Source organism: Lacerta agilis, chromosome 1 (assembly GCF_009819535.1).
Source record: "Lacerta agilis isolate rLacAgi1 chromosome 1, rLacAgi1.pri, whole genome shotgun sequence".
NCBI lineage: Eukaryota > Metazoa > Chordata > Lepidosauria > Squamata > Lacertidae > Lacerta > Lacerta agilis.
The window spans coordinates 108,727,070-108,742,664 of NC_046312.1; the positions used below are offsets into that span (position 1 = coordinate 108,727,070).

The 15,595-nt window shown below is 46.1% G+C and overlaps 1 protein-coding gene across 1 annotated transcript; it reads left to right on the plus strand.

Moving 5' to 3' along the window:
- Window positions 1-650: 650 nt before the first annotated feature.
- Window positions 651-5,174, plus strand: LOC117046977 (uncharacterized protein K02A2.6-like). Its single transcript, XM_033149619.1, has 3 exons — window positions 651-1,932; window positions 2,017-3,870; window positions 5,154-5,174. The coding sequence occupies exons 1-3, from the start codon at window positions 676-678 to the stop codon at window positions 5,172-5,174; spliced, it is 3,132 nt and encodes a 1,043-aa protein (XP_033005510.1). The 5' UTR covers window positions 651-675.
- Window positions 5,175-15,595: the final 10,421 nt, after the last annotated feature.

Sequence of the window (15,595 nt, forward strand, 5' to 3'; positions counted from 1 at the left end):
TTGACTGAGGTGCTTGGCAGCCATTTTGAGCCAGCGCCTTCACAATTGGCCCGCAGAGAGATGTTTTACCGACGGGACCAGCAGAGGGGAGAATCGGCGTCAGCGTTTGTGGCTGCCTTGAGGGAGCTCACTTGGTATTGTGAGTTCCATGACTTGGAAGAGATGCTGAGGGACCGTTTTGTGTGTGGCCTGCGTGATGAAAGGGTGCAGCGGGAACTGGTTGCAAAGAAGTCTTTGACTTTCCAGGAAGCTTATGATTATGTTATATCCCGGGAAGGGGCAGACCGCACAGTGTGAGAGCTCCATGGGGGACAGATGGCCGGTGCGCATGCAGTGGAGATCGACGACGCAGAGGAGGGCTCATTGGACGAAGTGGCGTTGAAGGTTTCTCAGTCCTCCTGGCAGCCCTCCCGTCGGCAGCAAGAGAGTCGACAGCTAACTGACCACCGATCGCTGGCCCAGTCAGCCCCCAGGAATTGTGACAGCTGCAGAAAGGCACACGATCGGCGGGGTTGCAGGTTCCGCGATGTCCAGTGTTGGAAGTGTAAGAGGATGGGTCATATTGCCTGAGTCTGTCGAGCCGGGGATCGAGCGCTGCGAGATGGAGAGAGGAGAGATCGAGGAACTGGAGATTGTTCAAGAGAGAGGCTGGGGCATTGGGGCTCAGAGACTGAGATGGTGGGTCAGTGTTCTTCGACCTGTGTCCAGCCCCAAAGTGAGAGAGTATGGCCACCACCAAGAATCACGAGAGTGGTTCATATAGAGGGGGTGCCCTGTGAGCTGGAAGTGGACTCTGGGTCAGGGTTCACGATCGTTTCAGAGGGCACTTTCCGTAGTTTTTGCCCCCAAGTGGGCCGTGATTGTCTTCGTCCCCTTGATTTCATCTTAAGAGACTTTAATCAGAACCCGGTGCCCATCCTAGGTGTTGGGAATTTCCGTATTCAGCACAGAAAATTTAAAGGCAAATTGCTAATTGTGGTTGCTGGGGGCCGGCGGCCAGACTTACTGGGGCGCGATTGGTTTGAGGCTTTCGGCATCCGCCTGGAGGGGGCCTACAAGATAGAGTCGGCACCGTCATCTTTTGATGCGCTGTGTCAGGAGTTCGCAGTTGTTTTTGACGGACAGTTGGGACGATACACAGGACCTCCAGTATCCTTTGATCTGGACCCGGCTGTTTGCCCTATCCGACTGAAGCCACGTCGTGTGCCCTTTGCATTGAAACCAAAAATTGATGAGGAGTTGGACAAACTCGTAGAGCAGGGGGTGCTGGAGCCCGTCTCGCATGCCCGCTGGGAGACCCCAATCGTGTGCCCTTTGAAGGCAAACGGCGCAGTACGGATCTGCACGGATTATAAGTGTACTTTGAACAAGGTGCTGCAGCAAAATGCCTACCCAGTGCCAGTGGTAAGTCATGTGCTCGCGTCCCTGGCAGGGGGGCAGATTTTGGCGAAATTAGACTTGCCGCAGGCCTACCAACAGCTCCCAGTAGATGACACCACAGCAGATGCGCAGACAATTATTACTCACCGGGGAGCATTTCGGGTTAAGCGTTTGCAATTTGGGGTCAGTGTGGCCCCAGGAATATTTCAGGGACTGGTGGAGCGGCTACTGAAGGGAGTTCCGGAGGTAATTCCCTATTTTGATGATATACTAGTAGCCGGAGCGTCCTCAGAGGAACTGATTTCCCACCTTCGTGAAGTGCTGGCCCGCCTTGCAAAGGCTGGTCTTAAGGTTAAGCGGGAGAAGTGTTTCTTGGGTGTTCCCCAAGTAGAGTTCCTGGGGTTCCTGGTGGATGCTAAGGGTATCCATCCTACTCCTGCGAAAGTGACTGCCATCAGGAGTGCACCGGCCCCACAGTCAAAGAAAGAGCTGCAGTCGTTTTTGGGGCTCCTCAATTTTTATCATGCCTTCCTCCCACATAAGGCGTCCATCGCAGAACCACTGCATCGGCTGCTGGAGGATCGGAGAACCTGGAAGTGGGGACAGAGGGAAGCCGCTGCTTTCTCCGCAGTAAAGGACTTACTATCGTCCGATAGTGTACTTACCCATTTCCGGGAAGATCTGCCCGTGTCGCTGGCTTGCGATGCATCTCCCTATGGGATTGGAGCCGTGCTGAGCCACTGGTTACCAGATGGATGGGAGGCTCCCATTGCTTATTTTTCTCGCACTTTGTCGTCGGCTGAAAGGAATTATGCTCAAATCGACCGAGAGGCCCTGGCGTTAGTCGCAGGAGTAAAAAAGTTTCATGATTATGTTTATGGGCGGCCGTTTGAGCTCGTGACTGATCACAAGCCATTGCTGGGATTGTTTGCACCGGGCCGTCAGACACCCCAGATCTTATCAGCCCGCATGTTGCGATGGGCCGTGTTTTTGTCAGCCTACACGTATGAACTGGTGCATCGAGCAGGTAAAGCTCTGGGCCATGCCGATGCCCTTAGTCGACTGCCGTTGCCAGAGCCGGCTGAGGATCCCTCGCCGGCGTATGGTGTGATGTCGTTGGAAGATCTGCCGCAACCCCCTGTTAGTGTTGCAGATGTGGCCACTTCTTCAGCAAAAGATCGCACTTTAGTGCGTGTTCTAGACTGGGTGTGGAAGGGGTGGCCGGAGGGCAGAGTTACAGAAGAATTCCGGCCATATGTGTCCCGACGAGATGAATTGTCAGCTCATAAAGGATGTCTATTGTGGGGGAGCCGAGTTGTGGTTCCTCCCAATTTGCGACAGCGAGTGTTGGAAGCGTTGCATGAGGGTCATCCGGGAATTGTGAGAATGAAGGCATTGGCTCGCAGCTATGTGTGGTGGCCGAAAATGGATGAGGCCATCGAAGAATGGGTGCGGAAATGCCATCCGTGCCAGGAATCAAGGCCGGCAATGCCTCAAGCCCCGGTACAGCCATGGGAAGTTACCAAGGAGCCATGGTCACGTTTACATGTGGATTTTGCGGGACCCTTCCAGGGACAGACATTCCTGATTGTGGTAGACTCACACTCCAAATGGTTGGAGGTTATACCGGTGACCCGCATGACTTCGGGTGTTGTTATACGGAATCTGCGAGCCTTGTTTGTGACCCATGGACTGCCCGATGTTGTTGTGTCAGATAATGGAGCACAGTTCACATCAATGGAGTTCAAGGATTTTATGAACGTTAATGGAATTCGCCATGTTACCTCGGCCCCGTTCCACCCATCTACAAATGGTCAAGCAGAAAGGATGGTGCGCACCACTAAAGATGCACTGCGGCGGATAGTCTATGGAGATTGGCATCAGCGACTATCATCGTTCCTACTATCACAGCATGTAACACCACACTCGACAACTGGGAGGAGCCCAGCAGAGCTATTGATGAGGAGGCGCCTGACGACCCGTTTAGACAGATTGCATCCGGATCGTGCGCTGGATCGGCCGCAGCCGCAGGAGGCTACAAAGGCACCTCGGATATTCCAACAGGGGGACCCTGTTTATACTAAGAACTATGGGGCAGGCCCTGTGTGGATTCCAGCCACAGTTTCCAGACCAACGGGCCCCGTTTCGTATGAGGTTGAGGGAGACGGCACAGGTAGCCTTCGCCGCCATGTCGACCAATTACGGCAGCGGTGGCCTGTCCGAGAGGACGGGTCGGCCACAAGGGAAGTGGAGCAATCGTCTGGGTTGGTCAGCAGAGAACTGGCAGCCACCCGTCCCCCTGAGGCAGTTGAGGTTCAAATGGAAGACAGTGAGGCCAGGCCGGTAGAGGTTGAGAGTGGAACCGAGCAACGGCTAGAAGTGGAAGAGACCCAGGTAGGGGGCAGCCCCCTGGAGTCTGAGCTGAGACGGTCCCAGAGGGTGCGAACCCGTCCACGATATCTGAAGGACTTTGACTGCGGGCTGGTACGGGTAAATGGGGGTCAGGTGTGTCAGTGTGTGTGTCACACTTGATGTTGTTTTATTTATAATTGGGGAGTACTTGTCTAAGAGGGGAGGGGTGTTGTGTATTGAAGTGTAGGCACAACACAGGAGTGAGTAGTCAGCAATGGGTTAATGGGAGTGATTATTTTTAATTAGTTGCACCTGGGTTGGCTTGGAGCCCAGGTGCTTATATATAGCTGGAGAGCTGGGCTTTTCGGCGTTTTCTGTTACTTACCTGATGAGATGAATAAAGATACTTTCGTACCACTGCTGGCTGGACGCACTATTTAACAGGTTTAGTTCCTAATAAGTGTGCTTAGCATTACAGAGATTTTAATTTTAACAGTGAAGAAAAAGCAAGACTCTTATTGTTTGGGGTCCCTGTTTGCAATTATATATACAGAGAGACACAATTTTATAAAAAGGAAAAATATGGGTTAGAGATCCTCAGACAAGAAGAATTAATGGACTGATGGGAACAGGAGGACTGGGGAAATGTAACCTGATTTTTAACCAGGGCAATAATGTTTAGGAAATGATTATAGGCTTGTAAGTGTCCATTTTAATTTCCATTTTTGTTGTGTTGGTATTGTCTACAGTACAGCGTCAGACTGAGGAGACAGAAACCAAATTATATAAAATGAGAAGGGGCTTTGACTGTATGAAGAAGTTTTTACTGCTTACTATATAACTTTGAGATAGGGTGGGGGCACCTGGAAAGGCATGGATACTGTTAATCTTTGCAAATTAAACCCATCAGAGTAAAACCAACTCTGGAAAATATTGTTTAACCTTGGCTTGGGTCGTTTTGCTCAGCAATAGCTGCAACCATTTAAAGCAAATTGTCCATTAAAGCACCATTCTGCCTTTTGACAAATTGCATCAAACCATTTTATTCCTCCAGGGAAACACAAACTTTACTGCTATTGTGTTTTTCTGCCTGACATACAGGCTGACTGAACCTGAGGTTTCAAATGCTTTTAGGCATGGTGCAGGAATGCCCATAGGGGCTAGGTATGGACAAGCTGAATTGAAGTCATGTCATCAAAAGCAAGTTGCTGCCTTTCTCTGATGAAAAGAAATTCAGATTGCTCCTTCACCCACATAATTCATTGTTTTAGAAACAAACCCCAGTCTTTGGAAAAAACAAGGCAAAAAGCTGCTAAAAGCTAGTCAAATATATTGGCAATTGATTGTAAATCTTCCGTTTGGTTAGAGAAGTGGTGAACTGTATACATGTATGATGATTCTGGTGAATTATTGATTCACAGAGAAGTGACATGGTAGAATAAAGCAGCCGCTGTCAACTGCATCAACATTCAGTAGGCAATATTTCACACAGGAAGAGATCAAGGTCTACACAGGGGTGGGAAACTTGTGCCCTGAAAGCTGCAAGTGGCCATATGGGTGGATGGAGCCCAAATGGAGAGAAGGAGGGCAGGTGGAGGAAAATGGAAGAAGGGGAAGCTGAACAAATGCCGTGGAAAGAGGAGGAGGAGAAGGGGAAAAAGCCCTCTGCATGCAATCCGTTCAGACCTGTGGCTAGAGCAGCCTGCCTTTGGTCACATGGCTCACCATTAATTTAAAGCACCATGATACCACTTTTAAAGCCGTGGCTTCCCCAAAAGAATCCTGGGAAGGAGGGGTGCACTTTGGTCTTTCAAATTAGAGTGTTGCCCTGTGTGAACCCAAAATTCAGTGCCCCCCACTTCTCGCCTTCTGTTCTGCTCAATTGTCATGAACCTAGCTGGATGCAGAGGAATGGTGGGAGGCACCAGCTGGGGAACCTCGAAGGCTCAGAGCCAGGGGATTGGTGGTGGGGTGACGATGAGTGTAAGAGGGAGAAGAGGGAGCACACTGGGAGGATAAAGTGTTGGAAGATGAAGACATAACAGGGTTTAGTGAGCAGGAAGAGTCTGTGGCAGAGAGCAGTCCAGAATTGGAGGCAGAAGTGGAGGCCGGAGAGAAGCAAGGCCAAGAGGCAGTGATGAGTAAGGCTGCTGAGGATGCCAAGCTGTCTCTCCCTCCTGCAGCGATCAGCTCCCCTCCCCATAGGTCTCCCAGAACCTGAAGAAGTATGAAGCAAGTGGAACAAAGACAGGCAAGATCAGGCATAGGCAAACTCGGCCCTCCAGATGTTTTGGGACTACAACTCCCATCATCCCTGACCACTGGTCCTGTTAGCTAGGGATGATGGGAGTTGTTGTCCAAAACATCTGGAGGGCCGAGTTTGCCTATGCCTGGGCAAGATGAAGGAGCCTCAGTTTCTTTGGGAAGGAACTGGGGGAGGAGACTTAGAGACCTGGGGGAAGGCAGAGACTTTAAGTCCTCACAACTTCCTCATTGGGGCAAGAGCTACCAGGAAGAAGAAGAAGAAGAGGAGGAGGAGGAGTTTGGATTTGATATCCCGCTTTTCACTACCCGAAGGAGTCTCAAAGCGGCTAACATTCTCCTTTCCCTTCCTCCCCCACAATAAACACTCTGTGAGGTGAGTGGGGCTGAGAGACTTCAAAGAAGTGTGACTAGCTCAAGGTCACCCAGCAGCTTCATGTGGAGGAGCGGGGACGCGAACCCGGTTCCCCAGATTACGAGTCTACCGCTCTTAACCACTACACCACACTGGCTTTCAAGAGTTGGTGCACTTAATAGGTCTGGCCTCCTGAGCTGTTTGTTTCTTTGAGCAAGGAGTTAACTTCACTGAGACTATGTGAGTTGATGCCCTGCGGCATCCCCTAGGATTGGCACCCAGTGCTGTGGAACTGGCTGTGCTCTCCTAAATCCTCCTCTGCTGGGAAGTGTAGTTTGTTAAGGGGGTAGGGAATTGTAGGTTTGTGTGGCATAAAGTACAGTTTGAAGGAAGCCATGACTGTAAAAGTGGTAGAAATGTGATTTAAATGGTGGGGATGATTCCTCTCTCTGTATCTCTCAGCAGCCCACTAGATCAGAGGAAAGAGGAAGAAAGGAGGAGGTTAAAGAGAGAGGGGCTGAGTTACAGTTTGTATATTGTTTGTGAAAGTGCAAATTAGATAAGTTCATGTTAAAATGTGAAATGAATTGAATTTCCAGCTGGAGTTAACTGAAGCGGGTAGGGAGAGTAGACAGCAGACTCGGGAGGGGAGAACCACTTGGGATTTCTCTCTGGGACTCAGACACAGGCTGCTTAGAGGAGTGCATATGCCACCACTATTCTCTGCTTGTATGTTTCTGAATAAAGTAAACCTTACCAAGGCACTGTAAGCCTCTTGTGCTCTCTCTCATCCAGAAGGAGCTAAATCTGATAGTGCTATTCCTAGAACTTTCACCACTCTGAGGAGTTGTAACAGCATTGCATTTCTACTGCACTTGGAACCCAGGCTCTCCTATCATGTGATAATAAGGGAACAGCCAGCAATTCATGAAATATTTACCCCTAGATCCAATTATTATACCATTGGGATATTTAAAAGAAATAACCTCTGGCTCTCCGACATATGTGATTCTGAATTGCTTACTTGCTGCAAAAATTCTGAATTACCAAGCTATTCACAGGTGGCTGGGGAAGGGTTGGAAGGTAGCCAAAATGTACAAACTGGCAATGTTTGTAAGATAAAGAGAAGGAGGTTTCATTTCAAAAAACTTTTGGCAAGATTTTTTTCCAGTGTGTGTTTGTGGGGGGAGGGGGAGGGGAGGGATATGTTCCGTATTCTGTGACTCCAGTTATAAATATTCAGTGGACAGCCTCCTTTTGAGATACAGAACTGATGCAGAAGCTTGAGAAGTTTATAGAATGTTATATGATATTAAAGTAGCAAAGGAAAATTGTGATTTAAATAATCTGCAGCAAGTGTGTGTGTGTGTGTGTGTGTGTGTGTGTGTGTATGTATGTACATGTATGTGCATGCATACACATGGTGGAATTCAATGTAGAACTGAGGTGAATATTCCACCTATGCAATAATTTCTGTTTGCACAATGGAATGCTGTCTCCACTTCCCCCTATAAATGTGTTCTAGAGGTTCTATTCTCATGTGTGCAGTGGGAGAAGAAAAGAGAAAGCCCCATTAAAGTGAAAATCTTTGTGCTACTGATAGTAGAATACCAGTCACACACACACATATGACTTCACATTCTGAGGATAAAGGTGCTCAACTTCAGAGTGACCATGGAGTCAGCTACATTAGTTTTGTTTTTTTTATAAATGCATTTAAATGCATTATACCACTGCCACACCAGATTGCGCTGTAGAGTTCGGTCTTTTGGCAATGTGATTTCCTATTATGAGGTTTACAACTTATTTTCATGAAACAGTTTTTTGAGCCAGCCCCTAACTCTACAGTTATTGCAGTTCCAGATGAAGCATCCAATGCCATAGTCAGTAATGTACTGTGGGAATGATTTTAGCTTATGCAGTCAAAGCAGACAAGGTGCAGGTGGCTATTTGCCTGACCACATGCCTTCTTGATCCCTTTCCGCCCTGGCTTATTAAATGTGGTGGAGAGGATGGCGGTTGGTTGGTTGATTAGGTCCAGACTGAGCTGGCCCAGACATTAGGGATGATGAGGCTGCTGCTGCAGGCAGCAGAAGACCCCCCCCCCCCCGGTGGCATGCTCACAGATGGCCCGGCCGCTGCCTCTGTTTTTGCACTTGAAGGATTTTTTTATTATTATTATGTTGGCCTAGACTTTCTGGTATGTTTTCATTTGGTATTGTTGATTGTAGTTATACTCACTGGAAATTGAGTATAAAGTCTATATACAAAATAAGGGGGTATGTTTTGCTGCTAGCAAAGGGGTGTGACTATACCACATTAAGCATTTATCCAGTATTTATCATGGATGCCTAAGGAATCTGCAAAGGATTAATGCTATTATCAATACTGAGAAGCCATACTGACTTAGTAGGTGGTTCTAGAGCCAAATGGTGCACATATGGGAGATTTCCAAGCTTGATGGATGAAGGAAACATGCTTCAGGGATGCTGTCATGTCTCTGGTGAAAGGCTGACCTGTGCCTCAACTTGATGCAAATCGCAGGAGATGGTTGGGGTGACATAAATGTGATTCTCTCTGAAGCAGGTCAGTAAGAGCCACTGTAGATTGGTGGCTATGAGCTGTGAACCGTAGTCTTCATTTCAGAGATTTCTTCTGTCATGGACTCATCGGGTGGCCTTAGGCTAGCCACTGTCTCTCAGCCTTAGTATTCCGTTTATAATACAGTGATAAAAATAACACTGAGGGACCAGGCATATGGGCTGCAATGAGACCTAAAACATGTGCCCTTAAATGGACTTAATATTAGCTCCTGGTCCATTTCTGGGTTCAGTTCAAAGTGCCTGGTTTAGTTACTAAAGGCAGTGGTAAAGAGGTCTGCAAGAGATGGGGTTTGCCTGATGTCCCGCGGAATCACAGCTGTTGGGTCACTGCAAAATTCATACTATCTATTTAAAAGTGAGAGGGGGGCTAGCAGGGGGGAACCAATGCCAGGCAAGTTTTTTTTTTTTTTAATTCACCCACTGGGCTTTTTTCAGCTGTTCACATGACTCGGGCAAACCTGTATTTATAGATGCAGGTCTGTTGACATCACATATCGCTGGGCCCCAGGTGAGCATCACAAAAGGAGGATCATGATTTCAGGAAATCAGAGGGCAGAAGACCCTAGCTACTGGATGAGAACCAAGGCCCATCTGATTCATCATTCCGTTCTAACCTCAGTTAGCTAATGCCTATGGGAAGCCTGCAAGCAGGACCTAAATTCAATGGCATTCTCGCTAGCTCTTGCTAGTTTTTGCATTGCACTTTCTTCTCCTCTTTCTGATGCTGGTTATGGGAGGTCAGGTAAGTAGTACCCCCATGTCTTATTGACAGCTACTGCATTGATAGCCTTATCCTCCATGAACTGCCACCCACCTATCGGTGTGTTTTAATGGCTATCACTAGCTGGATGCTAACAGGGGTGAAAACACTGTGAAATCCTTGCATTACATTGATGGATGGATTGGAATGAAAGCAGCTCAACAGTAAGCAATACAAATTCTTCACCAGGGTGAGATGCCCCATGTTAACAGTGGCTTATAAAATATTAAAATATTTGCCTGGTATAATATCTCTAGAGTGCAGAGAAAGTGTTTTACCCTGAGTGACAACATGGGGCCTCCTAACAAATTACACAAATAATGCACTTGTCTTCTGCAGGGATAGGAGCAAAAAATAATACTAATGCTTCTGCCAGGTTGTTTGTTTAAATACAGATTTTTTATGCTTCTCTGGGGAGGTTTTGGGTGGCTTTTTTTTTTTTTTTGCTCTGAACGAAATAATTTGTGTAACAGTGTTCAATCCATTGCATTGTACCAATTTGGCTATCGCATACTTGATTGATGAAATAAAACTTCCAGCATGCTGTAATCATTTGTTAGAGCTATCTTTTGAAAGGCCTTGGGGGTTTACTTGGAGTATGCTTGCCTCATTCTTTTTTAAAATAGCAATTAACATGTGCAGCAAGTATTCAGGCACCGCCTAGAGCAGTGTTTTTCAACCTTTTTTGGGCAAAGGCACACTTGTTTCATGAAAAAAATCACGAGGCACACCACCATTAGAAAATGTTAAAAAATTTAACTCTGTGCCTATATTGACTATATATAAAGTAATTCTCTTGAATTTTTCAATTTTTCTCACGGCACACCAGGCAACATCTCGCGGCACACTAGTGTGCCGCGGAACAGTGGTTGAAAAACACTGGCCTAGAGTGAGGAAAGTATATATGACAATGTATCTTCCTTTCATTCAACCAAAATGTGACCCTCCCCCCAGTTCCAATCCATTATGACTGACCTGTATTTGTGATCCTGCTGATGAATTTCGCACTCTCTCATTTCTTTTAATTTATTACCGAAGTGGCTTTTTCCGGTGACTTTTTGCCTCATGCAGAAAACCCAACATTTTTCTAATAATGCTTGTTAGTGAACTACACGAAACAGCTGTAAACCACTCTGTTAACACTGATGGAAACAGAGCTAATTACAACCTTTTCCATCACTAGGACCTTCTTTGTGATCTAGCATGAGTTCCATTCATTCCAGTGAGTCTTACTTGAGAGATGCTGCAAGGATCTTTGCCTTGGGAAATATACCAGCAACTACATCATCTCACATACTCACTGGGATAATACTGTGTCTGTGTCCAAAATCTTGCTGGGAGAATATGGTGTCTGTCCTCCTGTTGCTCGCTACTTTCAAGTGCACTGCGATAAATCCAGGTTAGATTTCAGACTTTGCTAATAATAATAATAATAATAATAATAATAATAATAATAATAATAATAATAATAATATACCACCCTTCATTCAAAGACCACAGAGAGGTTTAAAAAACAACAACCAATAACTTCCTCCCACTTTGCAAGGCCAAGCCATCCTGATTAATATGTAGGCCCCATAACTTCTCAGGAAGTGGCATCAGAGGCTATGCTAACATATCTGAACTGACTACTTGGTGAGGCACTAGGTAGGGAAGAAGCATTTCTTGGCTAAGCTATAAAAGAAAACTGATTTCTCCCAAGTGTTTCAATGGATGCTATGAGTTGGGAAAGAGATTTCGGCTCCTTTAAACCTGTTTTACAGCTCTCTTTTTGGAAAGGCAGCTGAAAGAAAGACAAACACAACATAAATTGGGGATAAAAATCCACAGCTTTATTAAGGGGAAGAGGCAAAACTGAGAAACTGGTGTGTGCAAGTCTCAATCGCCATCACCCTATTATAACTTCATATCATGAAGGCCAACACATGAATTGCATCAATGGATGGCTTCACAGTCTTCCAACCATAGCACATGTAACATTCGGTCCCTGGGGCCCAGCAGCCATTCTTGTTTAAATTGCCACAGCAGTAAGCTGTTTATCAAGTTAGTATATTGTCCAAAGAGCTTGTGACTGGTGGTTTTGGTGTACTGGCTTAAGACTGAGCTGTGACCCAGAGTGTCTGCCCAGTTCAAATCTCACCTCTTTGTTTCTTTTCCTTTGTTAAATCTGGCAAAAGAATATAGCCTTTGTGACTGTTTGCCTTATGCTCTGTGAATTTGTCTAATGCTCTTTTTAAAATGTTTGACGAAAGTGTTGATAATCTAATGGTGATGCTGAGTTTTGATGTATGGTTTTGTGTACACATCTGTATCCTACCCTTACTTTCAGTATGGTACAGTTTCACATCTTTAACAAATTATTAATAATAACTTCCCTTTCCTTAACTTAAGGGTTTTACATGGCTTATTTCATTAATATTTATAAACTCACTAGAAATCCTCTTAAAGAAAGCATTAAGAAAACACCAAGTATTATTATTGTTTTATTACTTTATCTATCTTCAAGAAACATTTAGGATTAGTGGATTAACTCACCCTTTTCTTGCAAACACAGCACCCAGTGCTTTCACTGTTTGAGGGTAAAAAAAGTGATATGAAATGTGTGTGTGGTATATTTTTCTTTTTCATTATCAAACAGAAACAGAACACAAATCCTTTGCCAATCATTGAACATATTTGAGGTAGTTATATAAGAATGTGATTCTTCTGAAACTGCAGGTGTGTTCAGCTAGGGAAGGTGGGAGGGGCATGCACTCACACTCTTCAGATCTTTGAGCAATTAGCCTGTAGATCTGGAGGAGTTCTTTAAGAGTTCTTGATAGAACACACGTAGAAGTTGTCCCTGCAATCGGAAGCTCCAGTTAGCCAAGCTTCCACACATAGGGAGGTTATGAAACATGTGCAGTTGAACATGCTTTTTTTAAAATTAAAAAAGTCATTCATACTTCATGCTAATCATGTGGAGATATTATAAGCATCTCACATGTCTGGGGATGTTATGGGTGGGGTTTGCATGTGCCCCCTTCCCCCCCGGTTTAATCCTTCATATGTTTAGGCAAACAGGTGAACACAGTTCGAGACTTTAACCACCACCCCTTATGCGTGTCTAGATCACTTCATTTTCATGTCTCCTCTAATTTGACTTATACTGATATCCAAGAGTAAGAAACTGTTGAGCAACTGTGTTGGCTATAAAATCTGTGCTGCTTGTTATCATCACCACCATCATTTTTATGCTAAGGGACAGCCAACTCCAAAGAGTGGTGATGTCAGCCATTTGCGTGGACAGGCGGAGTCCCCCAAACCCCAGGTGACCCCTAAGCAGAATAAAGACTCAAGACAACATGCTACGGGATTAAAATTGGCCACAACTTTATTAAGATTCAGATGTAGGGAGACCTTGGCTCAGGCTTTGGGCTTTTATCCTTCCCAGTCCCCAGCCAGGGATCTGGGAAACTTCAGGGTTATCCAGAATGTGTGGGGATTGGGCTGGCTCTGGAGAACATATGTTCAAGCAGAGAGCCCGCCCCCCGTTCGCCGCCGCTGGAGGGGGAGAGCGATGACAACCTATAGGCGTTTGGCCAATGCCTCCCCCCAAGACCCCTTTAATGGGGAACCCTGGTATCACCACCACAAAGGGGGTGTGGGTCACCACCTCACGCCCCACCCATTTAGGAAGATAGACTAAAGGATTCCTCCCAAGGCTTGAAACCACCAAAGTTGTGACATATTGCTATGGGAAAGGCGAAACCTGCCAATGCAGAAAAATTCCTTCCCGGCCCTTCAACAGTGGCCTTGACTTAGCAGCACCTGCATACCTGTGGAGAAGAGGTTAACCTGCAAAATAAGACTTAATTGAGGGAGTGGAGGGTAGGAGAAGCTCTGGAAGCCAACTGCTGCTTCACAGGTAAGCTACACCTTCTATTGTGTGGGCAGGGTGGTCCCTCCCCCTACCTGGCCAATCCCCTGGCAACGCCTCCCCAGGTGGGAGTTGGGCAGTTTTCTGGGGTAGGCAGAGACCCCAGGTATCCAGCATGGGGAGGATGAAGCCAGCCTGAACTACCAGGAGCCACTCTGGGATCCAGGGGGCTGCCCGTGACCACACAAAAGTCGCCACCCCATTTAATGTGGGGAGAGGTCATTGTTGGGGACAGGACAGCAGATGCTTGAGGAATTAATTCATAGAATTGTAGAGCTGGAAGGGATTCTGAGGGTCATCTACAACAGCCCCCTGCTATGCAGGAATCTGAACTAAAGCATCCATGACAGATGGCCAGCCAATCTCTGCTTAAAAACTGTCAATGAAAGAGAGTCTACCACCTTCCAAGGATGTCCATTCATTGCCAATGTTGATACAAACTGACTCAACCTGCACCTTCAAAACTAATTTATGACTCAGAACACATTTCACACTTCGGAATGTAAGCCTATTGGGGAATGTTACTTAGTTCTATTTGATCTTCTGCCTTGTTATTGTAATGCAATTATCCCCAAAGTTCATGATTACACAGATTAACAGAAATATGAGTAGATTACTAGAACACAAATCCAACATCCTAAAGGTTGCACATTACATCCCAAACTTAGATATGAATCATGCTACAAAATGCTTATCAGCAGCCATGAAAATCCCCTTAGGCCTTGCTCATAACTTTATGTAATCATTGTTGTTGTTGTTTAGTCGTTTAGTCATGTATGACTCTTCATGACCCCGTGGACCAGAGCACACCAGGCACTCCTGTCTTCCACTGCCTCCCGCAGTTTGGTGAGACTCATGTTGGTAGCTTTGAGAACACTGTCCAACCATCTCATCCTCTGTCGTCCCCTTCTCCTTATGCCCTCAATCTTTCCCAACACTAGGGTCTTTTCTAGGGAGTCTTCTCTTCTCATGAGGTGGCCAAAGTATTGGAGCCTCAGCTTCAGGATCTGTATTAAAATCAATGGAGCTTAGTTCTGAGTAGATATGCATAGGATGTGCTGATAAATAATCATCAGGAGTCATTAAAAGCATTGGAGAAAACAAGGTTGCAGAACATATAACCCTGTTAGGTTAAAAACATAGGCATGTGCACAGGGTGTGTCCAGTATGCCCAGGCACACCATAATGCTTTTCTAAAATATGAGGATTTTGGTCAGGAGGAAATTACAGATCAGCAAGTCAGCTCCCTCAGCTGCCAGAACTCATGAGGGAGATACAAGATAGGAAGGGAGAAGGAGGGGACCAAACTGAGACAGATGCAGGCAGAATAAAAAGGCTGGAATGGATCTGCACCTTCTACCTGTGTCTATTTCTGGAAGCAGTGCAGCCGAAAGCTGCAAATCCATTGCAGCCTTTTTCATCTGCCTGTCTCTGTCTCATTGCTCTGTTTCCATCCAAGCTTGGATCGCCAACTTTTGCTCATACCTGATGAGTGATGTCTCATTCTCTAGCACAGGAAGATGAAGAAACCTGAATCTGCTTTGGTCTGCAGCCTCAGCTTCAGGATCCGTCCTTCCAGTGAGCACTCAGGGCTGATTTCCTTAAGAATGGATAGGTTTGATTTTCTTGCAGTCCATGGGACTCACAAGAATCTCCTCCATAATTCAAAAGCATCAATTCTTCGGCAATCAGCTTTCTTTATGGTCCAGCTCTCACTTCCATACATCACTACTGGGAAAACCTTAGCTTTAACTATAGGGCTTTGTTGGCAAGGTGATATCTCTGCTTTTTAAGATGCTGTCTAGGTTTGTCATTGCGTTTCTCCCAAGAATTTTGTGACTGCTGTCACCATCTGCAGTGATCATGGAACCCAAGAAAGTAAAATCTCTCACTGCCTCCAGTGGCCATGATCTTAGTTTTTTTGATGTTGAGCTTCAGACCATATTTTGCACTCTCCTTTTTCA